We start from the raw sequence: 25,418 nt of genomic DNA, 5'->3' as shown, positions 1-25,418 counted from the left end.
GAAGAGCAGAGGCTCTGACTTGACTGCCAGATTTTTTCTACTGAGTTGAATGGTGTGGAGGGGTGTGAAGTATTCTGGGTCAGTGGGAATGAGAAAGGTAGAGCAGTGAGCTGGAAATGTTCATTTTCAAACTGAACTTTACTTCATTCAACCTGAAATCTCCATCAGTGTGGTTGCCTGCTGGGACATAGAATGTCTGGACAGAAGAGCAAAGCTGGGCATGTCTCCCTTGGGGAGGAGTTTCCTGTAGACTTTCCTTTCATGCCTGGCTGTTGGTGAGCTGTGTTGCCTCCCCTTTATCCAGTAACATGGCTCCATGGGTGGTGACCTGTGGTTGGCCAGCTCCTTCCTTGAGACACAGACAAGGCATCATCCTTGACTCTGTCCATGCCCTTGGCAAAAGCCCAGTGTTTGCAGCCTGTGCAGGACCAAGTTGCTGCTTTGGGGGTACCTGTCATACTCCAGAGCCTGGAGGAGAGCTGGGGGTGACCATTTTCCTTGCTTAGTCCACTTAGTTCCAAAAGCACAGGTTTATAAACCTGAATACAAGGTCAGTGCTTTTGATAATGCCTTGTGTAGTCTGCAGAGGAAGACTGTTTAGGGAAGTCTGTGATCCTGGCCATGAAGAACAGGAATTTTCCCCATTCTCCTTGCTGTGTATGAGATGAGGGGTGGTGCTGCCTTTTTTGAAAGCAGTTCATAGCTTCAGGCTATGGAGGATTGGGTGTGGTTTAAGAATGTTGGGTTTATGTAATTCCTCTGGTTGTGTCCCGATGGTTCCGAGGTAGCGCTGGGTCTGGCAGGAGCAGAGCTGTCCCATTAGTGTGCAACAGACCCCGGGGGCTCCTGAGCTGCAGCCCCCTTCACACATCCAGGGGGACACCTCTGCTCCTGGCACAGCTGCATAACTCACACCAAGACGTAACTACAGCAGTGTTTGTTTCAAAGCAGGGAAAGTAGGTCGAGTAGTTTCAGAGTTGGTATCAGCTCTTCCCTTCATGCTGTTGTGTTACCAGAAGCAAAATTTTCTCCTTTCCTTTCCTTTGTTTTGAGGTTGCTGCATCCACCAGCAAGGACAGCTGTGTACGTGCTCTAGGCAAACTGGTTGTAAGTCTTGGTGTGTGGAGACTTTCAAAGCTTTCAGGACACCAAAACACCTCAGTCTTCTCTGCAGGGCTCTTGAGAAAGTGGGAGACCACAGCTACATTCATGTTGGACTTTTCAGTAAATGACATCTGGATCTGTTGTATTCTCAGATTTTTTAAAGACTGGTGTGTTTGTCCGTTACCATTTTATCTGGAAAATTCTGTAGGCTATTCTAAAACTCGCATTTCATACTTTGTAGAGAAGGTGAGATGCAATTCCATCTCCGAGCATTCAAATGGTCTGATTAATTATTCACCAGTACCTTTTTATGGTTAAGAAGTACAGGTGAGATCCAGAATTCCATGTGACAACTGGAAGTTGCTACAATATCTCCCTTTCTTCCTCCTGCAATGAGCAGTCCTTGGGGTTTGAGCTTTTTATTCAAAATGATCCCAAGCCACCTGTGCGTTTCCTGCATCCCAGGGTGTCCCAGGGATCCTCTGAGCTGTGTGCATTGCTGCTGTCCTGCCCAGGAGGGAACACTGAGCATCGCTGTGTCTGAGCTCATCAGTTTGTAAGGCAGGCTCTGAAAACCCATCAGATGGAACTGATTGCCATTAAAATTTTTCCAGGGAGCAGGAGATGCTTTTGCTGATCTTTCTAAACCACCTGAGAGCATGGCATGCCCTCTTGGCTTTCTGTAGTTCCTTTCTTCTAGCCCCATGAATCTGCTTTCTGAGCTTTTTTTTTTTTTTTTTTTTTTTTTTTTTTTTTTTTTTTGATTCAAGGTCAGTGGGGCCACAGTTGTCCCATCCTCATGTCCTGTATGTCTTAGGGCCTGGTGTCCTGGCACATGGGTGGAGTCCTCAGGCTGAAGAGAGCCCATATCCTCATGTTTCCCCCTCCTCCTTGGACAAACGCAGTAACTGCTGGCTTTCTATGCAGAACGTGCTGGTGTTGGGAGAGGAAAACGGGATGAAGCAGAATGTTATATGTAACATCTCTGAATGCATGTGTATAAATATATTTGTGTGTACACACAGGTTTGGTCTCTACCCATTTTTTGGATAAATATCTTGTTCAATAATTATTTACAAGTAACAAAGTAGAACATGGCTTACGCATTGGGCTGAGCTTGGTGCCTGTGTGTCTCTGCTGTTGTGCAGCTGGTGGAGCTGGGCTGAAGGGCTGTCAGTGTCACTGTTACTCTGAGAGGGTCAGGCGTGGACCACCACAGTTTGTATCTGTGACTGGACTCCAACCCTTTGACGCCAGATGGGAACCTTGCAAACCACATTGCTGCAGGAAGCACCTATAAACAGCTGCCATTGCCAGCTCTTGGAATAAACTCTGCTCATTGCCACTCTGTGTACTTGGGATCCCTCATTTCATCAGAGCAGGACAGGTACATCCTTTATCTCTTCAGACTTCAATCACCACCTCGTAGTAAAATGTCTTGTGTTTTCCCCTGGCTGTGGAAAAGTGAGTCAACTCTTCTGCTTTGTGGGTTCAAACCGAAGGAATCAGTCATGGCTTTTATCTTCTGTACACATTGAGGAGTGGAGAATAAAGACAGAAGAGTCTTCAGATTCAGAGACTGCACTGACCCCGCAGATCTTTGTTGACAACTTCTGTCCTCACTCTCTGTATAAATGAATGACTTCCAGCGTGTGCCGTGGAGGACACCGGGTCTGAGTGGACAGGATGCACACAGGAAAATCAGCTGCTGTACAGAGTGGTCATGGAAAGTGCTTTGTGGTGGACAGGATGGATGTGATGGAGGTGGGGGTTGGCCTGTGGGGCTGAACTGGTTTTGGAATTCTCCTTGTTTGGGGAACAGGCTTCTGAAAGGGACTTAACTTACCTGGGTTTGTGGTGTATCATGACTGGGAAAACTACAGACATCCTTAATATCAGGTGGATGTTCTTGCCTCATATCATGAGCACCTCTTCATTTTGGGAAACTTCAGTAAAGAGAGAGCAAATCATAGAATCATAGCATAAACTGAGTTGGAAAGGACCCGCAAGAATCATCGAGTCTCCTGGCCCTGTACCCTGCAAAAATCCCTTCCTCTGCTTGGGAGTGTTGTCCAAATGTTCCTTGAGCTGTGGCAGCCTTGGGACCGTGCCCATTCCCTGGGGAGCCTTTTCAGTGCCCCAGCACCCTCTGGGGGAAGAATCTTTTCCTGATATCCAAACTAAATCTAAATGGCCAAGCCAGTCTGCAGTGGATTATGGCAATGCTGAACAGTCTTTTTGTTGAGCCTATTTTAATTCCTTCCTTCCTAAGATATGCTTGGAATAAATCCAGGTGAGCAAATGGTCCTTCCTGCCTGGTGTAACTGGTGCCTTTGCAGAGACAAGTGTGGATCAGTTGGAAGTGATTATTTCTGATGTCTTTTGCTGCAGCAGTGTGAAGGTGGTTGTCCTCTCTGAGGAGCACAGGGGCTTTGCTATAACACAGCTTGTGTTCTTTTCTCTCTGAGATTCTAGGTGGGTATTTCATACCAGTGAAAGAGAGGAAAGGTGATTCTCTGGGAACATTGGCTTAGCTCCTTACAGCACCCTTAGTTTTCTGTGAGCATTCTTACAGAGCTTACAGCAAAGCAGCTCTTGGCTCTGAAGGGTCAGTGAGAGCACCGTGCCCCAGCAGCCATCACGGAGGAGCCCAGCATGGAAAATCTCACCACACTACTGGAGCCTGGGAATCTTCACCTGGCACAAGTCTTTTGTCTTAGAGAAGGGACATTTTAAATACAAGTCAAATCTGGTCTACTTAGTCTTGTTACAAGCTCTTTTGGTCACCCCACTGAAGTAGCTGAATCTCTGAATAAGCAATCTCTGTCTTGCAGTCAGGTGCTTTCTATGTCTCACATCTGTCCTTGTCTGCCACAGAAGGAAATACGTGACCAAGTGCATTCTTGGCAGTGAATTTCAGATTATTTCCCGAGGTTTGTGGGATATTGTTCAGTTGTATTTTTTTAAAATCCCAAAAGAGAAGTTGGACTTACGCAGACTAGGGTTGTAATTTTATATCCTACAGAAGTTTAAATTAGGAAAATCACTTCTTTAGAGTATTTGAAACTAAACCATTTCTTGTAGTTGAATTAGCAGTGCTCATTATCTGCCCCTCTCAGGTGGTTCCCACAAGGAGCTGAGCAGAGCCCCTGGTTCCTTTGCTGACCATGTGTCCATGGCTGCAGTGGTCAGTGGTGCAAGTATCCAGGGCTTGTTCTCCACACAGTGCTTAGCAGAAGCCCATCTCGCCCAAGCTCCTCCAACTGCTCTGAGATAACAGGTCCTCATGTTGAGAAAGCTTTCTAGAGCTGGACAGCTTGAGGGACTCCAAGATCCAGAACACAATTTCTGTTCCTAGAGAAGTCTCATAGTGCAGAGTGGTGATTGACTCTTGTCACTTGTAGGGCTCTGGAGGGAATAAGTATGTAGTTGTTCAATTCACTCAGACTTATTTGGGAGAGGGGATCTGATGAATGGCAAGCCCACCTGGGAGAGACCACCAGTCCTAGATTGGTGGATTCAGGATGGAAGCTCGATTTTTAATTTTTTTTAAGGGAAAAAAAGTTGTTAGTAAGATCTGCCTTAGCACAAGAAAAGCAGAGCAGGGATGGTCAATGTGCCTCAAAGGAAGTAGCATGTCACTAACATAGAGGTATTTGGCTAATAAGTTAATGCATGTTTCTAATTGTAGTAATAATACAGTTGGAAATAATAATTCTCATTGCTGTAAGAAAACAAACTGCTTATGACTTAATATGTTAAAATGAGTTCAAATCATCAGGTGCTGCTTTGCCCCCAAGGAGGGGAGGTTGCTTAGGTGGAAATTGGAAGTAAAAGGTGTGGCTGTAATTTGTGACGCTGAGTGCTCAGTGGGCAGTGTGACTAGCTGAGTATTGTGTTGTACGTTCTTGTGTCATGTGATAACAGCACCATGTTTTCCTGTCATTTCCACAACTTTTCCTGGCTGAAGTGACACACAAGCAACCCTGGGTAGTAATCACATTGTCCCGTTCAGTTTCAAAAGGAGAGAAGCGGACCTCATCCAGAAACTTTCCAGCAGGCTACAGTAAGCTTTCCTGTCTGTTAGCCATTGTCAAATCTTCTCCATCCCGCAAAAATGGCATCTCTTAAAGTAATGAAATTGTCTCAGAAATAGTGTCATTCCATTGGGTGACTGCTGTGTAATAATGATTTTGCAAACTATTTATGGTCTGTATTGAGGTTATTTTGTTCATTCTTATGGCTGTGCTCATGTCTCTGTTTGCTGTTCTCTCTCAGGGAGCTGCCCATGACCCAGGAGAGGAAATAAAAAGAATCAGCATTCTCAGAAGGGTTGTTTAAATTAATTAGCTCAGGGTTTTCCAGTATTATCCTGAAGTTCTTGAATCCAGTGTAAGCTTTGAAATCCCAGCTATGGTGGGTTCAGTGAATGTGCTGCAGTCTGGCTCATGGCCAAGTCAAAATGAGTTTGAGATCAATGTGCTCAGTTAAATTCAGCTCAGTCTTCTCCATGGTGGGTGGAGAGGTTTCCTCCGTGTCAAGGGCAGGGTTAATCAAAATCCGTTGTAACTCAGTACTTTACCAGGGAAGCTTAATACGAAATATTGACATTTTAAAAGCCTCAGCCAAGCCCCATTTGAGTCAGGGAGACTCTTTGCAGCCTTGAGCATGTGCTGGGCTGAGACACATGGCCCGTGGAATCTTCCACTTCTTGGGAGATTATCTTTATTTTAAAGTTTTGGAGGAGCATAAAAAGCCAGAACAGTGCTAGGGAGAATTTCAGCTTCTTGGTCACAAGGAAAGGGAGCAAATGTACTTTGCTTTAGTCTGGATGGGTCACAGGTGCAAAACTATTTCCTTCCTTTGCCACGGTTTCTGTATCTCTTCTTCATGTCTAGGAATCTGTTACTGAACATAATGAAGCCTCAGGACAGTTTATGTGGATCAGAACAAACCCAAATTAGTTCTGCCCCTCTTGCAAGGATGCTGTTTGTTTATGAAAACCAAAAATGTCGTCTTTTGAGAATCCAAAAGCTTTGTGACAGCACCAACATTTCCACCCCTCTAGAAAAAAAGATCGGGACGTTTCTTCTGGAGACTTTTTCCAGTGAAATTCAATTCATAGGGTTGATATGGTGTTAGCATTGGCCTGCAGGGGCTGAAAACGGTTTTAGAAGTGACACAGACTTGGAGATAGAAGAAACAAAGCTCTGTAGAACCTCTCCAGGCTGTCTGAGAATCTCGGTAGGAACATGCCAGCTGCAGTCCTAAACCGTGTTTGTACTCTGAAGTTGCACAGTGTCATTTGAACCCTGGCCTGGAAGCTTTTTTTGTTAGGATTTACATTTTAACTTTGGCTGATGGACCACAAACCAGTTTTTTAAATGCCAGCCTTTTTACCAAACCTGTGGAGAAGTAGAATATATTCTCATTAATCCTAGTGTAAATAGGAGATTTAATGAGAGACTTCTGAGCAGAATCCAGCACCAGGCAGGCTTGGGAAGCACAGCTGGTTTGCTTGGATCTTTTTGCTTCTGCAGATTTTATTCATGTCAGCTGTACCATCAAATATGCCAACTTTTTGGGCTTCTCTGAGTCCTGCAGAGCTCTCAGCAAAGTGAAACAGAGGAGATAGGTAGCTGCCTACATCATCTGCCTGACCTTGCTTCATGTCTGTTGACTTTCAATTTTACTTAAAGAAACCCACCAACTTTTCTCTTCTTCTTTCAACAGTCCTTTTTCATTCCAAGGAAATGCTTGTTTTAAAAAGTTGTGGCCTCCCTGCAGTTGGTTGTTAACAGCAGGGCTCAGGGAACTTTCACAGCATGTCTGGGAGCTTCCCGAGGTCTCCGTGGGTCTCCACAGAAGATTTTGGGGTCCCTGGCCATCACAGACCTTCCCACACGTGCCCAGCTGCGCAGCTTGTGGCAAGCAGCCTCGTGGCCGTGCTGGGCCCGGCGGTGCCTGGCGCCAGCGCCCGCCCGCCTCCTGCCAAGCTGGACACAGCTCTGACAAAGGACAACTGTTTGGAGGAGTTGTTGTCTTGCTTGGTGCTCCTAATCCCTGGAATAACTGCTGTCACAAGCATAGTAACCATCTGCAGTGAGACCGACACATTGGTGCCTTTCAAGTACAAGGATCGCAGCCACCTCCTCAGCCCCTTTTTTCTTCTCTTTTCAAAAATTTTCAAAAGCAAGATGGGGAGTTGGGAGCTCAAGCCCTGTTCAGGAGCTGTAGTCACTCTAAGGTGCTTTTGGAAATGCTGCTTTTAACTGTTTGAGGAGTATCTAGCCCACTTTAGCTATTTATATTATTTTTTAAAATTATATATGAAGCCCTGCAAGTCCACCTTGCGCATCCTGAGCATTTGGAGAATGTATGTCCAATTTTGCCCAACATTCCCAGCCTTAGAGAAGGTTAGATTGCACAGCTTAGAAACAAAGTGGTGAGAGAAGGCACATGTCTGCTCACTTTTGTGCAGTCTCTGATGTGCACTAATCCCAGGGACTGGGCACTAGCTACTTTTTACCTTCACTAGACCCTTGGCTGTGTTGTTGTCCTGCTGTTCTCTGAAGCAGGCTGCTGTAGTACCCAGAGCACCAGGATGTAGTGCAGGGTTTAGGGAGGCTTTTTTGCATTTGAAGGCATATCCACCCTGTGGATTTATGTCCTCATATATCTGCAGCAGTACAAGCATACAGACAGATGTCCTGCATTGGTGGTTTAGTTTTTATTGCCTCACTCAGATTTACATCAAAAAATTCCCAATTTAGATCAACACAGAAAGTCTGTGTTCCAGATTGGCATTTTTGAGCTCCTTTCTTGGCATGAGAATCCCTTGGGATTTTGATTTACACTGAAAGATTCCGGATACAAAGTGTAGGTTTTTTGACATTAAAAGCAATTATTGCATTCCAGTTATGACTCTTGAGGTGGGCCATGCTGCTTAAAGGAAAACTGCCCTGCTTGCATATGGCAGATCAGCTAAGTGAGCAAAACCTCTATTCAAGTATCTGTCACTCTGTCAAACTGATGGTTTGGTTATTTGACCATTTCCCATGGTATTTGAGAAAAGCTAAGCAGGAGCCGTGGTTGCGAGACAAGGCAGATGGCATCATAAATACATAATGGAAATGAAGCCAAGCTCCAAGACAAGAGGGTTTGGGGCTGGATGGTAATGGTCTGTCTGGATCCAAAGCCCTGGAGAGCTGCAGAGCCCTCAGTGCAGCCCTGGGGAAGGGGTGTTCCTGAGCTCCCACCTTCTTCCCGGCAGCTCGAGGCACCATCCTGCAGCTGCGGAACAATGGCACAGATCTGCTTTCACACCACAGCTGGGGACACACAGGCTGCTTGTGTGACAAGGAAATAATGAATTCCAATTCGCTTTCTCTTCTGGTGCAGGGGCAGAAAAGCAAAGTTTCCTAGTCTGAAAAACAGAGGGAAGAGAGGAGAAGGGTTTAATTGCTTATTTGAGTAAATTACCTCAATGTTTAAATTTTTTAACTGCATGAGAACCTTGATATGAAATGTTATTTTCAAATAAGAGCTGGAAAAGGAGCTCAGTCAGCCAAAACACAACATTTCATGCTCTGTTAAATTTCACCTCTCTGCCGTTTTCCCTCTGCCTTTTTGAAGAGGATTTAGCTCTCAAAGATCGTGCTCCTTCGTGCCCACCAGCTGGCAGGAGGTGAGGCAGGAAATGCCTGTTTGCCTGTGCCTCCTTGGCATGGTGCTTCTCACCTCCCTTCCTCCCTCAAAACAAGAACTATTTTTATGGCACTGACAAAACAGGATGGTGGAGCAGTTAGACAGAAACCAGTTCAGGGGCTCCCAACAGAAGCTGTCTGTGAGACACTTGGCACGTGTGGAGGTCATGTTTCTTTTCCTTTTTTTTTTTTTTTTTTCCATTTCTTTTTTATCTCTGTTCTTTTCTTTTTTGTCATTTTGCTGCCTTATTTTTCATTCATCACTTTTTAGTAAGCAACTTCCGTGGAGAACCCCACTGAAGGCAGTGTTTATTATGCACAGGAGCTCTGAGATGGCGTGTCTATCCCACCTGTGCTTGTAGCACTATCAGGTGCTTTCCCAAATCATTCCTAAGTGCAGTGTAGGGAACAGCAGATTGAAATCTTGAGCTGGGCAGGTTAGAGAGCAGCAAACACCACGGCAGACACAGCCCAGCAGTGGGGAGAGGAGCTGATCCCAAAGGCTTTTGTCGAATGGGTCAAGGGTTCAGGACATGCAGCTGCTCCAAATGTGGCAGCACTAACCCAAAGTCCAGCAGAGGAAGCCATTTGAACTGTAGCTGCTCCAGTCAATTGGCCTTTTGCCCTCACAAAACCTGGGATCCCAATAAAACCCAGTCCTGGTTGGCTCCCCAGCTGGGTGGTGTTTGCAGCTGCTGGTGACCAACGTGGGATTTATCAGCGTGGAATCAGCCCTGACCTGTTTATTCCTCGGCTGATAAACTCAGTAAGCTCCATGTGTTTGGTGGAATCCTCCGTGTGTGTTCTGCTTGTTGGGCCAGACCCTGGACAGGGAAGTGGGGGCTGGATCAAATACCAGTGAGTTTGATAGATCTCCCCTGTACACAGGGTGGTCACAAGTACTTGTGTGCTTTAAAATCTGTGTGAGATCAGTGTGCCCTGCAGTGGGAACTGTCTGCAATGCATCCTGAAAGTGGGAAATGTGGGCTTTTGGCTTACTTTATGACTCAAGAAGTGTGAATCAGCTAATTAACTAATGAAAAACTGAAATTTTGCATGGCATTTTAAGATGAAAAGTGTTGCAAATACTTGTCCATTTCCTACTAATTTAGTGGTAGCATTGCTGCTTGTGAATGAGCCATTGGGGACACCTTTGAGCTCTTCTATTCACAAATTTTGGACATTCATCTGTTCCTTACCTGGGCAAATCCTGGTGGCTTCAGTAGGGGCAGGGTTTGCCTGAGAAAGTTAATTTAGGTGCTTGGTGAAGACACACTTGAACAGGCAGATTTTGTTTTCATATGTCACGAAGAACTTGTCTTGGTTTTTATAAAAGCTTGGCTCTTTATTTGGTTTTGGATAAATTAAATGATTATCTAAGCGTATTGGGTTTTGGGTTTGGGGGTTATTTTCTTCTTTAATCGCAGTTTTTCAGTAAGGACAAACTTTTCCTAAAGTCTCACTGGTTTACCCAGAAGAGCTTTACCTGTATTGATAGAATTCCAGCTGAAAGGGAGGCGGGTGCTGGGATGTGGTGGTGTAGAGCAGCAGGAGCTTTGGGGAGATGGGGCTGGGCGTGCTCTTCTGGCTCTTGGTGCTGCATATTACCAGATCCTGCTCACAGCCTCATGTATTTTGTGCAAAGTAGAAAGAACTGTGTAAATGAGTGCTTAGAATGACTCTATGAGACATATTGAATTTTATGCTGCAGCTGGAGAAACTTATCCTTAATTGAAGCTGTGGGCAAGTGTATGTCATTTTTGATTTAACATTTTCCCTCACCCCTCCACCCCTCACCCCAACCAAAATCCTTCGTGGAGTCAGATTGTTGCTGTAGCTTTGTGAACCCCTCTCTTCTAATGTTTAATCAAGTGCTGAAAAGAGACATTTAAAGACTATTTAAAATGTGGAAAAATTGCTTCCCAATATTTTTGACAGAGAGAGACTGAGAACACACAGCATTGAATCATCAGGAAAATTGAAGATTTCCCCTGAACAACATTGGGATTTTACAGCAGAGGACTTGAAAGACCTTGGAGAAATTGGACGAGGCGCTTATGGTTCTGTCAACAAAATGGTCCACAAACCAAGTGGGCAAATTATGGCAGTTAAAGTAGGTGATGCCCATCCTTACATTTGTACTTCAGTCCATTGGGATGCAGTGTGATGGAGAATTAAGGTTCTTCCATCTAGCACCCATCTACTGCTCTGTTCTATTTATTTCTGGTGTAAAGGCTGCTGTTTGCTGAAAATACAGTGTATAATGGGCATGTTTTCAGGTGATTTGTGAAGTTCTCATAATTGCTGTGCCCTTTTCAAAGTGTCTATCAGGAACCTGCTGTTCTGAGGGGATCACACGTCTCTGGAGACTGATGATGGGGCACGGGCCTTTCACCTCTGGGTCACTGGTTCAGGTACAGCCTAGGCTGGTGGTAGGCACAACTTGACATCTCATAGCTTCTTGGTGTCTTTTGTGAAATAAGGTAATGGCTTAAAATTAGCTGTTTATGTCAGCATATGTGCCATGGTGTGGCCTTGCCAGAAGGAGCTGGAATGGAGTGGGTGTTTTCTAGGGAATGTTGTGCTCTTGCTGATGTATGATGGAGTGTCTGCTTTGTGCTTACCATGTCCTGGAGGTGGAAAGTGTAGCAGGTTTCTTGACTGTCCATTTTCTACTTTATGCTACCCAAAAACTCACCTTAGAACCAGGAACAGCCTTCTCTCCCAGCTGGGCAATAATCCTCTGTATTGCCATAGCAGTGCTGCTCACTGGGCATTTTTGAGGAGCTGCTTGTCCATGGAGGAGGGCAGCAGCTGTTCTCTCTCTCTGGTCCTTTCCTTTGCTCACTGCAGGTTACTAATGACATCTATCTTTTAACTCTGATATCAACTGTAAGTGCTCTCATGGCTCCCAGGAAAAAGCAGAAGTGAGCTATGTAGGAGTCTGTGTTGCTGTCTTTTCCAACTCTCTGTCTTCTTTGGAATATTCCCTGATCGGATCTGGAAACGTTTGCCCTGCTGATTTCACATGCCAGGCAGACGTATCTCAGCCCCAGCTCCAGCTGCTCTGAGATAATTCATATCTGTCTCTAGTGTGTCAGGTTACTGGAGTAACCCCCATCCTTTGGTTTTCTCCAGTTCATCCTGACTTCCTCGCAGTGGTGGGATCACTGGTTAGGTCTCTTGAGTGTTTTGGATCACCATGCAGTGCTGTTTCAACCTGGGTTTGAATCCCTAAAAGTCTCCAGCGGAACTCGAGGTTGCCTGTAGCTAAAGGCTGGTTTCTTTCAGTTGCCTTTGGTAGAACTCAGGGATGTAGTTTGCAGATGACAGGTTGAAAAACACTGGTATAGTGCAATGATTCCTGGACACCTCCATCTTCTCAGACCCAGGGTGTGTGACCTGGGTACCTGCAGTTCTGCTGAGAGTGGCCATGGGTGTGAGGGGGGCACACCCCCAGAGCTGAGTGGCTGTTTCCCGGAGCTCTGCTGTGGCTACAGCCATGCGGAGAAGGGCATTTTGTTGGATTAGCTCGTGCCATGGAGAAGATGTGTCTGCTGACACAGGGGTTCTCTTGTCCCACACTGTTTGCACAAGGGCTTTTCAGCACCCCAGGTGAATCTTGTCAGTGTCAAGGGCCCGTGGTGCAGGTACAGCCATGTGGGAGGCAGAAGGTACCAGTCTGCATGGCTGGAGATGGCATGGCTCAGCATGTTGAGCTGGCTTTCCCAAGGAACAAGGTGTGTTCTGAGCCTCAGGAGGATTCTGGGCTTGGGGGCTCACTTTTGAACAAGTAAATTTGATTTGTTTACAGTGACTAAACTGTGAAATGTTAAAGCTGTGGGCTGGGCTGGTGCCACCTTCTTTTCTCTGACCCTCTTTCTTTTGGGTGGACATGGCTAGGCCTGCTGGGGAAGAAAGGTTGGAGGGTTTGGGCAACAGCATCATTTCTAAAACAGTAGTGGTAAGTGACTGTTCTGTTTGTCCCAGTGGGGAGTAAACACCAAATTGAGCAAAGGAAGACCCGTGGGTGGAACAGTCAGTGAGGCCTCCAAGGCAGGAGCAGCAATTGCCCAGACTGGATGGTACAGTTCTTTGAGATGAAGTTTCAGGATGGGGCTAAGCTTGGACTAGTGACTAGTTCATCCCACACTCCTCAGACTTTCCTTTCTCAGCCTCCTGATGCTTTTGGGGCAGCCATGGTTGTGCATTAATCTTCCTGCTTCCAGACTTAATCTGTCCACGTTGGGGACTGTTGCCCTCCTGCTCTCTCTTTCTCTCAAGCTTTGTGGTCTTTTCACCGTGGAACTGTTGTCTTTAGCCATATGTTCTTCTTCTACATAAAGCTCTTCTGTAAGAGAAGTTTGAGAAGGGAAACTGTGTTTTGTGAAAATGTGTCAGTTTAGTGAGGTCTTGGCTATGATCTCCGTGACACCTGCAGCTCTGTGGTGTGGCACCGTGCTGGGGACAGGCAACAGGAACCCTTTACAGCTGGATTGTGGTGTCTGGTTATTTGGTTGGGCTGCTGTCCCTCCTGTGCTTCCCCAAGAGCAGCACCAGTGCAGCAAGCCAAGCATCCTTGGAAGGACAGCGTAAGGAAACAGCTTTGTGGAGGCTGCAAGCCAAAAGTTGCCTGTTCTGCTCACTAGATGCAGAGAAAATTGGTACAGGGACCTGTCCCAACTGTTCCTCCATTCTTCTCCACCACTCCCCAAATTTCCACTACTGTTGCTGCAAATTCCCAGCACAGTCAGGAAATTCCTACCCCACTTCTGGAAGGGCCACGTCCTGCTTGCAGCTACCGTGACCAGGCTTGTTTCGCCCCATTCTACCACAGGGAGATTCAAATCCTCCTTGTTCTGCAAGTGTGCAGCTTGAAATATTGCTCATTTCCCCCTTGCTGGAGTCTTCCTCTGGCTGAAGGCAGCTCCTGCTGTGCCAGGCTAGCTGGGCACCTCTGGACACTCATCCTTGCACCCCAAAAGTGTGGCTGCCAGAGCATATCTTCAGATCCTGTTCCCAGCTCCTTTCTCTGGCTTTTTGTAGCCTGTCATGCCTTTGCCCAAGGAACAGTTCCTTGACGCTTCCCAAGCTTTCCCCTGCTTGGTGCATGTGGCTCCTGTGCCCCCAAGGCTCCCCCAGCACAGCCTTTTTTTTTGCTGCACATCCAGTTTTTCTTACCACTGAAGGAAAGTAATTCCTGAGGGCTGAAATATCACCAAAATAACTTAAGGTCTGCAGGTGGAGACACCGTTTTCTTTCATTTTTCCCTGTAACGCATTTTGGTCTATCAGCCCATGGGTCCTGGCAGATGCAATCCTGGCACCTTTAATGAGTCTCCTGGCATGGACAGGGCTGCCAGGCCCTGGGTGAGTCAGAAGGCTTTTCATCTGTGCTCCAGGAAGAAAATGAGCCTGAAATGGGCCTCGTCGTGTCTGGCTAAAACCACTGCAGTAAGGCTTCAGCTGGTGGAGCATGGCTGGGATGATGAGCTCCTGGTGAGTCCTGCTGCTCCTCCCTCTCCTTTAGCCTTGGTTGTTCTCTGTGAATACTTGTTTCAATGACAAAAAGACATTCTGTACCTCTTTGGGAATAGGCTGAAGGCTGGAGTGGGCTGCAGGAGCAGGGACCTGGTGTGCCTGTTGCTGCCACCTGCAATTGTTTGTGCATCCCTTATGCTTTCTGCCACAGAGAGCCTCTTCTAGAGCTATCAGGAGAAGGGGCAGAAGATGAAGGAAAGAGGAGTCCAACTCAAGAGGATTTGTGTTCAAACCTTCCTCATTTTTGCCCCTGGAAAATGTTGCATTATGTTTTCCTAATCTTCCAAATTTTTTTTTTTTCCCCCCAAATAAAAACCAGTCCTTTCATTCTTTAGGTCACTTCCTTTCAGATCTTCCTGGAGATGCACCTTTTTGCTCTGGGTCAGCTGCCATCACAGTCTTCCTGTCACTGAGAATACCCTTTTCATTTTCTTGAGGATTTATTGGCATACGAGGTTAAGACTTTCCCAGGTGGAAAAGAGAACAGCCCAATTTTGTCCAGGGCCAGATCTGGCTATGCAAACTAATAATTGCAAGGCCAGTTTGCATGCTAAATCCTCACCTGGTCAGGTTTCTCTTCCTGGCTCCTCATTTTCCTTGGAGAGGTCTCTTTTCCTGGCTGGTGTTTGTGTGCCGCACCAGCTCTTTGTGACCTGCCCTTGTTGGACTTCCAAGTGTACCCACTATCCTTTGATTTTGCTTCTGCTTTCTTGTTTTTGTGTTAGTCTGGCTTTTCCCAGTCTGTGGCAGTCCGTAAGTGACTTGTGACTATTTGTCCTGGGCTTCTCCACTGTGCAGAGAGCCCTGGTTCCTCCTCAGGATCTGCTCCAATGCTGTCACTCCTGGTTTTGTCTGAGAGGCTCCACAGTCTGTGCAATTCTCCAGCCCTTTTTGCATTTGCCCTCCAGGATCACCACATGGTGTTGTCCCAGCTGCTCCAGGGACTGTGCCTCTTCTTCCATGAGGGTACCACAAGTGAGAGGCACGTAGAGAAGCCCCATTTATTTGGGTGAAATGTTTTCTTGGGGAACTCACCCAGCTGCTGGGGGGTGTAATTTCTGTCCTGAGGTTTCCTTCTGGCCCTAGTGATAGTTCACACAAAAAGGGTGTTTTAAAAGATCCCTGGAATTTAAATTAAAATAAAAAAACAAAACCATAGCCCAAACTGGAATGAAAGCTGGGGAGCATTCTTCCAGTTAGAGCAGGATGCTCTGCTTTGCACTGAAATACTGTACATGGTGTGGGTTTTATTAGCCAGGTACTTCACCATGCCTCTGGAAGGCTGGGAAAGCTGCTTGTTTGAAAAGTTCATAAAATAAATAAGCACATATTTAAAATAGTCAACCTTTGATGTGTTGGGTGGCTCCTGTGCAGGTCAGGAGCCTAAACACAGCAGTGGTGTCCGAGCATCTGGTGTTCCTGGCAGTGATGTCTGAGCCTCAGGCTCAGGCAGGTCTTCACCTCCTGCTCCTCAGCTCTTCTGCCCTGCAGCAAGGACCACCTTGGACGTCTGGGGTTCACTATCAGCAGCTTCTGCCAGTTTCATTTGAACCAGTTCAGCTGGCTGAGAAATACATCACCAAGAGACGAGTGGAGTGGTTTGTGCTTTGGTTGACCTTCAAGCTTATCATGGCCCCATGGAAGCGTCTTGCACTTCTTTTTAATTGCATTACTTTCCTGTCAGGAATGGTTACAGCTGGGAGAGTAACCCAGCTGAGGGAGAGGGTGTTTCTGTCCACAGTGTTCAGTTTTCCCCTACCCCAAACAAAAGTGATTTTCAGCTGTAGGCCAGAATTTTCTGTATCTTCCAATGTCCTCAGCCTGGTTGATTTAGTCCCACTCTGCAGTATTGCCTGGTCCAGCCTCCAATTACAGTCAGTGTCCTCAGCCATTGTTGCTGGTTTCCTGTGTTCTCTTTAGTTTAACAATATTTTTGACATGCTCTACTTCTGCTCTAAACTTGTCCTAAGGAAATCAGAAGCATTTTCAAGATCGGTTGGGTAATCAGAGGTTTCAAACCCATAAAAGATCCCTGTTCTTCCTGGAGAAGCCAGTAAGCCATGGAGCTGTTTCTTGTTCAGAGCACAGTGCCTCTTGTACATCATTTTGCCTGTAGTCAGTGCTTGTTCTCTCATCCACAGCCTTAAACCAGAAGTTCCTGTCTGACTTTCTTAGATTTCTTGATGGCAGTCTCACAGCAGAAGGAGTTTCCTAAGTATCAAATACCCCTGAGAGCAGAAATTCAGCATTTATTCATACCTCCATGACTCCTCCATCCTTACCTGGATGCCTGATAGCCCATAAAGGCCCATCAGAATAACACATTATTATATTTAGCTCCATCCGGGGGCAAATTTCTGTCCTTCCCATGTCCATATGACTTCTGAAGAAAAGTGTTGGAGTTTTATTGCCAAACCATCTTTGTAATTCTTCACACAATTGAGTTCCTTCTCCCAAACCGACACCTTCAGAATTTTCTTTTTCAGTCATCTGTTTAGGTCTGCTGGCTGAGAGTTGGGGAAACCAAACCAGTGTTCCCAGCCCTGCTGGTGGGGTAGCTGGGGAGGGAGTGGGTAAGGGCTGGAAAGGAATGCTGAGAGAGAGCCTCATCACAAGAGGTGGGAAACCAGTTGCAATCTACTTCAGTCAGCAGTAAATGTGTTTCAGATGGAGAGATAGATACTCCCATCCTCAGCAGTGACTGGGCAAACCCTCCTTTTCTCCCTGGTTTGTTGTCCCAAATCGCTGCCATGCCATGGAAGGACCACTTCTCCCATGACACTGCCAGGCACTGCTGTGCTGAGCTTTCTGCTGAGGACACAGGTGAGCCCCGTGCTCAGGACAGTGCTGGGTTGTCTCACAGCTCAAGGAGCTGAGTTTCAGTTTGGTGTTTACAGCTTTTTTTCCTTTTTTCCCATTTCTTTTTTTTTTTTTTAAAGTTTTTTCTTCAACCAGTCACTTCACATTGCACCTGAATCTTTCTGTGTGCATATTGGGCTGGATGATGTCTCTTCTGTTTTGGGTCCAGTTTCTGGAATCTGCCTGGTTTTAGGTTTCGGAGTGGCACAATCCACAGCACAGATTGTACTTTTGCTGTTGATGCTGCTCAGAGCATGGCTTCAGAGCTCTTCTTCCTGGTGTTGGAAGGCTTTGTCCTAACCTGCGTTTGAATTAAAAGGGCTGGAGAATTTTCTCCTAGAGGATTTGGTACAGTTTAAATTGGAGGCCAACAAGGAATTGTTAAAAAGGAGGCTCCATAAGCTTCTACTAAAAATCCCCCTTTTTCCATCCATGGCTTGTTTGGCTATGGGGTCACTTGTCAGTGACTTACCAGTGGCTGCCTGCAGGAGAGTGCCCAGGCTGAGAGCTGTAAGGCCTGAAGTGAAGTCAGCCCCTGTCCATCCCTGTCTGAAGTGCTGCCTTCAAGCAGCTGCCTCGCCTTGTGTCTTCCTTCCCTGCCATGTCCCATGTCCTTCGGGCAGTGTGTCTGTGGGAGCTCTGCAGTGCTTTGTGCTGTGCCTTGGTTTCAGGTAGCAGGTTCTATCATGGCTCACGTGCTGTTTGGGTGGTGACTGCTGTTGACTTCACTCACCTTCCCTGTTCTGCTGGTGAACTGGGAGTGCTGGGCTGCAGCAGGCTCCCTGGCACACTGCAGCTAAACAGAGCCACCTTGTCCAGCCTGGGCTGACCCTATCTGTGTGCTGCACTGCATGCTGCTCCTCAGAGTTCTCCCCTTCTCTTGACTTTGCCAGTCTCCAGCACTGTTGTGTGAGACCTCCCAATCTTGTATCATGTCATTCCTTTCACTCCCTAAAGCAGTATTTGTTGGAGTTGGCTTCTCAAGCTGTCCTTTGGCTCCTGTGTCTGCCTGGACCTCTGCCCTGTAGCTGACCCACTGTCTCTGTTCTGGATCCTCTGCCAGCCCTTTTCTTGCCAGGAGCTCGTGTTTGGGAAGAGGAGTTTGGGTTCAGTGTTGTTCTGGAGTGCCATTAAAGTTGCCTCCACCATACAGCAGGTGGAGAACCATTTCACATGGTTTCCAGAGCTGGAGAAGTAACAGCAGAGCAGGAATGTCAGAGGTGGGAGGAGATGCTTTGAGGAGGATGCTGTGGGGTTGGCTGTGACAGGATTGTGCAGGTGCAGGGGGAATGCAGAGCAGGGCTGGGACAATGCTCAGATGACCAGGAAGGAGGCTTTTTGGAGACAGACACGGAGTGGGCACAGAAGGAGGATACAAGTTACAGTATGGAGAAAAGCTCCTTTTGGTTCCTCACAAGAGGTCACCTTTCCAGTGTGGGTCATGTCTCAGTGGGAGACTGAGCTATTGGTCATGGGTCTCACCACGGTGGCTTTGGCATCCATCACCTTCCGTGGAGGTCAGAGCAGTGGCATTTCCATTTCACACAGTGCTGCTGGTGCATCACCTGGAGAGAGGCACTCACTCTGCTCGGCCTCCAGCCTCTCGGGGGGGATTGCAGAGCTTTGTATGGTGAGGGCACAAGAGCAGGAAATAGCCAGTGACTGTCTGAACTTGAGTGCAACAGACCTGAACCAGTGACCTGGAGGTGAAGTGTTTTAGTTCTGTTCCTGGCCCGTTGAGCTGCTTCTTGCTCTGTTGGTGACACAGAGCCCCACCTGCTCAGCACATCACGGGTATTACGGACTGTGGGTGCTGGACAAGTGTCCTGAGAGGTCCCCCAAGAACTTTAGAATTCACAGGGTGGGAAAAGGGCAATATAAAATAGCATTTACTGGTGTAGGCCAAACTAGAGGTACTAGAACATTAAGAACAAGTGGTTAAATACCAAAATACCAGGATACACGACAGGTAAGGAAAATTACAGTGTTGATACTGTCCTTGCTTTGTGTGGGTCATCACAAAATAAGTCCTAAAGTACATAATTGTGCCCTGTTTCACGTGTGGTGCCATATGAATGGCCAACCTTGAAAGTACCTTCATACACCTGGCCTGTGCTGGCTGATGTGTGGTCCTGATGCCACCAGCAGTTGCCCACGGGGCCACAGTGTTGGTGAAATGGGTGCTAGCATCTTGCAGATTTTTTCCCTGAGCTTGAATAATTTTTCCTTCTTGGATAGCCATGTAGTTTTTGTCCCTGAGGAGGGTCCTGGCTACCTCTGTTGCTTGGGACTTCTTGCCAGGTATTTTTTCTTGGGGTTTTTAATGGTTTTTCAACATGAGTCACAGCTTCAGGATCACTATTTCCTCACTTGTGATTCAGGGAATGTATTAATTAGTGCAAGATGTTAAATATATCTGTAAAATCACATGAAAAACTGTGGATGGTCGTCTCCATCCTTCATTTAACCAGTCATGCTTGAAAACGTAGTTTTCTCTTTTCAAATGTGCATTGTTCTTTCAAGCCCAAATGAGACTTCTCATAATATATAGTATATATATAAAGAATAGTATGTGCATAGATATATATCTCTATATGCACATGGGGTGTATATATATATATGTATGTATACACACAGGATCTTTTATACAGTGTTGATGTTCCCTAGGCCAGTACTAGGTAAAGGATTGTTAGTTTTATGAGAAAAGCTCACAGGACTGCTGCCCATCATTAAGATTACCAGAGAAATGTGTTCCCTGGGTTATGTGACAGTCCCTTCTCCGCAGCCATGGTGGAGGCTGTTGAATGAGCCTTTTTGGCTTCTGTGCTTAGAAATTTTAAACATAATGTTCCTTAGTTAAATTTCAAACCAGTCTTCAAGCCCCGTCCAACATGGCTAAGAACTGTGTGGGAATTTGTTTTGAAATTAAAGCTTGGATGTGGTGTTTTGCTGTAGTTTTCAATGAAATTTCAGCTCTTTAATTTCTTTCTGACATTTCATCTGAAAATGTTGATGCTTATGCAAGGACCGAGGGTTTTATAGTCTGATTAAACAGCTTTAGAAGTTTTAGAAGTTCCATTTCTTATTTGAGAGCACTGCCTGATTCTCTAGAGTGTTTTTGAGCATGCCTGGGGGGACTGCCTGCTCTGCTTGGCTTTGGGGTCCTGGTCACGTGTCTCCATCAGCAGGGCTGAGGATACAGTAATGGCACGTAAGTGATAAAGTCTCTGCCACTCTTCCTCTTCCAGAGAATTCGGTCGACAGTGGATGAAAAGGAGCAGAAGCAGCTTCTGATGGACCTTGATGTAGTGATGCGAAGCAGTGACTGCCCGTATATTGTTCAGTTTTATGGCGCGCTCTTCAGAGAGGTGGGCACCCCAGACTTGCTTCGTTTGTCGCACAGTTTGGGTTTTACCTTGTTTTTTCCCTTTGTAATTTCAAGCTCGTGCTAAGGAGGGGAAAATTGATTCATGTTAGGTTTCTTGGTTCTCCACTTTTACTCAGTGGTATTTAGCCAGGAGACCCAGGTGTCTGGCCACTGCTGAGCAAGCATTTGGTCCCTTTGCAACAGGAGTTTTGGAGATGAATGTTGAAACCTGACTGCTGCTGCTTCTCCTTCTTCCTGTAGCTCTTCTGCAGGCTTGGATTATCCCTACTCCTGTAATTGCTCTGTTGTTGAAACTGCCACAGTACAGGGAGACAGACATGGAGCCCCCTGCCTGTTTTCCACTACTTCATCCCAAATCCAGTACCTCTGCTCAAGGGAAGAAGGAAAGTAGAGACCTAAGGGCTGCCGGTGGCCTTTGGGGATTATCAGGCATAGCAGCCTGTGCAGAGTCTTGTGGGGTTTTGCTGGGGAACTTTCAGAGAGAGGTCAGTGTTGTAGGTAAAGCCCAAAACTGTGTCTGAGTAATCAATTCCTGCTTCTAGAGAGTCTGCCTCTAATTTTTCCAGGTCACTCCTCTGGCTTTAAATCTCATTTTCTAAAATAAGCATAATAATCCTTCCTTTTCTCATGCTATGCTTTTTCTGATCTTTTTGAACACAGAGGCATTTTAGGCCAGTAGGCATTGTCCATGTTCACGCAGTACAAGCTCCTACCACATGTGGAGCCTCATCTCGGCAGGAAATTTCCAGCTTTGCTGAGATGCAGGTGACAAGGCTGTCAGCTGGTGTGAGGAAAGGTCTGTGGACAAAACAGTGTCTTGCCAGATGCTGATGAGCAACATGCTCAGTGCTGTGCAAGCCTGTCATCTCCCTTCATCTTTGGGCACATCCCAGGAGGTAAATGTAAATACATAAACAATATAAAAACTTACCTGCAACAGCACCCAGATGTCAGCCTGGCTGCACTCTTTGTCTTGTCCAGAAATCTCATCGTCCAGCAGCCAGGCAGGGCTCCCAGGGCTCCTTGGATGCTGTGGAAAAGTTTCTGGGAAAGGTTTCATTTCTCTTGTTGGAGTGAAATCCTCTTTTTCCCCCTTCAGCACAAGTGGTGTTTGCTTCGGAGATGAGAGCAGCCTCCCCTCTCCTCGGTCCCTCACTGCCTGGGTGATGTTCCAAGTCACGGAACCTCAAGGGTACACAGGGCGAGCTGGGAGGCTCCTGTAAAGTTTTCTGTCTTGTCCTATTAATTACTCTTTCCAATATTCAGTAGAATCTTCATCTTTTAAAGATAGGAAAGCATGACAGCAGAGAAACACAGAAAGGGGAAAAAGGGAATTTCACCAGGCTGTTTGGACCTGTGTAACCCCCCCAGTCTGCTTATCAGATCTGTTCTCAAATAACTGTGGAATTTCCAGGTCACTGCTGCACCATCCCCTGGGGTGTAAGAGCTCCTGGGACATTGCTAAAGACTGAAACTCTCTCAGGAAATCTGCAGCAAACTATGTAAAACAAAGCTCTTTGTTCCAGCATTTCAAGGTGAAAAGTAAGGAAATTCTTTAGGGATTGCCTACTCTGAGCTGGGATTCAGGTTCTCTGGATATGGATGGAGCAACGAAGGAGAAATCTTCTTTACCTGCTCCTAAAAGGTGAAGGGCTTCCATGTGAGCCTCTTTACAGGAGTTTTAATACACTGAATAGGCAGCTTGTGCAGTCAGAGGGTTGGCAGGATCCGAGCAGCTCCAGGAGAAGCAGCAGGGCAGCTGGCACGAGGGGAAGGCAGGCAGCCTTCCACAACAGTGAGCGTTTGATGTGGAGAGGCAGAGCTAAGCTCTGGGATCCTGACAGTTTGGGAATGCTAAACCAAATTGGATAAAATTATGCAAGGTCTTACTTTGTAGCCAAACAAGTGTCCCAGCTTGCAGTCAGGGGAGTAGCTGTGAACACAAGTTCCTGCGGCAGCCTCTGTGAATGCCAGAAGTTTGATTTGGAAAGGCAGAAAAAACCACATGAATATTTCTCCCTGCAGCTGTATTTTGTCTTGCTTGTTCCACATTTTGTGATAGGGGAAGTCTTCTCTGGGTCCTGCTTGTCCCTCAGCAGGCAGCACCTGAACCCATATCGTTTGCTGCCTGTTCTTCAGTCAGAAGGGACATTGCTGTTACTGTATGTGTGTGCATGTGATGGGACATGTGACAGTGCAAAAACCTCACGTTGATTACCAGGTACAGGACTTTGAGCTCATTGGCACCCACTAGATGAGATTAAATTGCCTGTTCAATGAAACAGGAACAAAGCTGAAAAAGTAAAAGACAGTGTTTCAGTCTATGCATGGAATCAGGGCCTTCAGAACACCATGCCCAGCACATGGTTGGCTTTTTGGGCTGCAAGCACATGTTACAAGCTCATGGCCAGTTTGTCATCCACCTGTGTCTCCCAGCCCTTCTCCTCAGGGCTGTTCTCAATCCCATCATCATTTATACTGCTGAGTGCCTGACCCAAGTGCAGGGTCTTACACTTGTTGAACTTTATGGGGAGTTCCCACTGGCCCCAAGAGACCAGCTGGTTTTCCTATTCTGCACCTAGGAGAGCCCAGAGTCCTGCTGGTGCACACAGAGCTGTCCCATCAGCTATCAGAGATCTGATTGAAGAGGATCTGGCTACATGTGCTCATGTGTTTCCTCTCAAAGCTGTACTTACTGGATGGGGAAAGAAAAAAAGATGATTGACAGGGGTTCTGCAAACATTTCACTTGAGTCTCTCCTTGTGAGAAAAGAGGAGCTGTGGGCTGAGCCCACAGGGCTGCACTGGGACCCCCAAGAGTTTGGCCCTCAGCATAGCTGTTTTAAGAGGTTTTTAGGTCTGAGAAAAAAAAATGCTCTCTTCTTGCATGTCTGCTACAAGCTTTAGAGCTGCTCTGGTTTGAAACAGTACCTGTAAGGCTGGGAATGTTTGGGTAGTCACCCATGACCACACTAGTGGCTCTTCAAAGTATCTGTTCCAGTTGTTTTTCTTTTTAAGACGGGAAGAGGAAAGAAGCCTTATCTGACTTGGAATCTCAGGAGTGACTCTACACAGTGCAAGTGTAGCTGAGCCAAGTTTAAACCAACAAGTTCAATACTTGATAAAATTATTCAATGAAAAATTCATTGCAAGTTGCAGAACATGCCTAGGAAGCTGGGTGAATCAGCCCGTGGGGAACTTCTGCTGGCAGGACAGAAGAGCTGGGATGGATGTGTTGGTAGCACAGTGCTGGGATGGTGTGAATTGCTGACATAGCCTTGCTCAGTTGTTTGATCTCTTTGCTGTTGATGCACCTCACCCTGTTTCTATGGAAATCCTTGACTATGTTGCCATCCCTCAGCGCATCTGTCCCTGTGGTCAGTCCCTGCTCTGTAGGAAAAGTGTCCTGTGTGCCATGTAAGGATATATGGTGGTGACATTTGTCAGTCTCTCTCACTAGTGTAGCTGGAGCTTGCTGGCTGCCCCTGCAGTGAGCAGATGTGGTAAACCTTCAGCATTTGCATCATAGAGTGATGGGTGTTGGAAGGGACCTCTGAGGTTACCTTTTCCAGCGCCCATGATCAGCTGGGGCCACTTGACCAGGATTGTGTCCAAATAGCTTTGGAATATCTCCAGGGATAGAGTCTCCACAGCCTCCTGGGGCAACCTGTGCCAGTGACTAATCCCCCTCACAAAAAATGTTTCCTCATGTTCTGAGGGCACCTCCTGTGTGTCAGGTTGTGCCATGGCCGTGCTGCTCGGCACCACTGCGAGAGCCTGGCTCCATCCCCTGTGCAGCTTCCCCTCAGGTTGATGAGATTCCCCTCAACCTCTTCTTCAGGCTGAACAGTCCTGGCTTTATCAGCCTTTCTCATGGGAAAGATGCTCCTGTTCCTCAGTCAGCTTAATGGCCCTTTGCTGGAGTCCCTCTTGTACTGGGGAGCCCAGCACTGGTCACAACACTCCAGGAGTGGCCTCACCATTGCTGGATCGAGGGGAAGGATCACCTCCCTCCACCTGCTGGTGATGCTTTGCCTCATGCTGTGATCCTTCAGCCCAGCATTGTTGGCTCATGTTCAGCTTAGTGTCCACCTGGACCCACAGGTCCTTTCCTGGCCAGCTGCACTCCAGATGGATGACATCTTTGTGACACCTGCTCCCTTGTCGATGGGAATTCTCTGCATTGAGAAGCTGAAGCACCTCCATTGCTTGTGAAGCAGCTTTTGTGTCTGTCCTGGGCAGAGATATTTTGAATTAAATGCACAGGGTGTTCCTGGACATTTTTTGGAATGTCTACAAGATGTGCATTAGCATCTGGTAATCTGATACCCAATAAGGACTGAAATACAATCATTGGAAGAATATCTCTAACAGGAAGAGAAAATTAAAGTGCTTCTTTTGTCGTTTTATGGTCGGAAATCAACCTGACCTAAGAGCAAAATTTAAAGTGAAGCTTTCATTAGGGTGGTTTTGTCCTCACAGTTCACAATGGAGTAGGACTGGCCCATGCACATCAGCACTTCTTGGGATTTGGTCAGGAAGGGGGGCTGAGTGCCCATTGCCCAGCCAGTCTTCCTTTTTCTTCCGGTTAAAATTCACCAGTTTGCCGAGGGGTAAGGCTCTCCAACTCCCAGGAAGAGTTAGCCTGTAGAGTTTTGGATCTTGCCACCAGCCTTAAGGAAGCTGCATAGTGGAAAATGCCTGTTACCTTTTTCCACTGATCTTGCTGACATGAATTCCTGTAAGTCAGGTAGGTTTTTACATTACCAGATCAATAAATACCCCCATTCAGGAGTTCTGTGTGGCACTTACTTCAGGAGAC

General features: G+C 46.7%; 1 protein-coding gene across 1 annotated transcript in view; it reads left to right on the top strand.

Annotated features, from left to right (window-relative positions):
- MAP2K4 (mitogen-activated protein kinase kinase 4) overlaps window positions 1-25,418 on the top strand; it is a 75,007-nt gene that overhangs the window by 34,809 nt on the left and 14,780 nt on the right. The window contains exons 3-4 of the mRNA XM_082294315.1: window positions 10,749-10,923; window positions 20,458-20,577. Coding sequence (XP_082150441.1) covers window positions 10,749-10,923; window positions 20,458-20,577 — 295 coding nt within the window. The remainder of the gene's footprint in view (window positions 1-10,748; window positions 10,924-20,457; window positions 20,578-25,418) is intronic.

Source organism: Coloeus monedula, assembly GCF_965178545.1.
Source record: "Coloeus monedula genome assembly, chromosome: 19".
Classification (NCBI taxonomy): Eukaryota; Metazoa; Chordata; class Aves; order Passeriformes; family Corvidae; genus Coloeus; species Coloeus monedula.
Note: the sequence above shows the minus strand (reverse complement) of the source record. Positions and strands in the feature narration are given on the sequence as shown.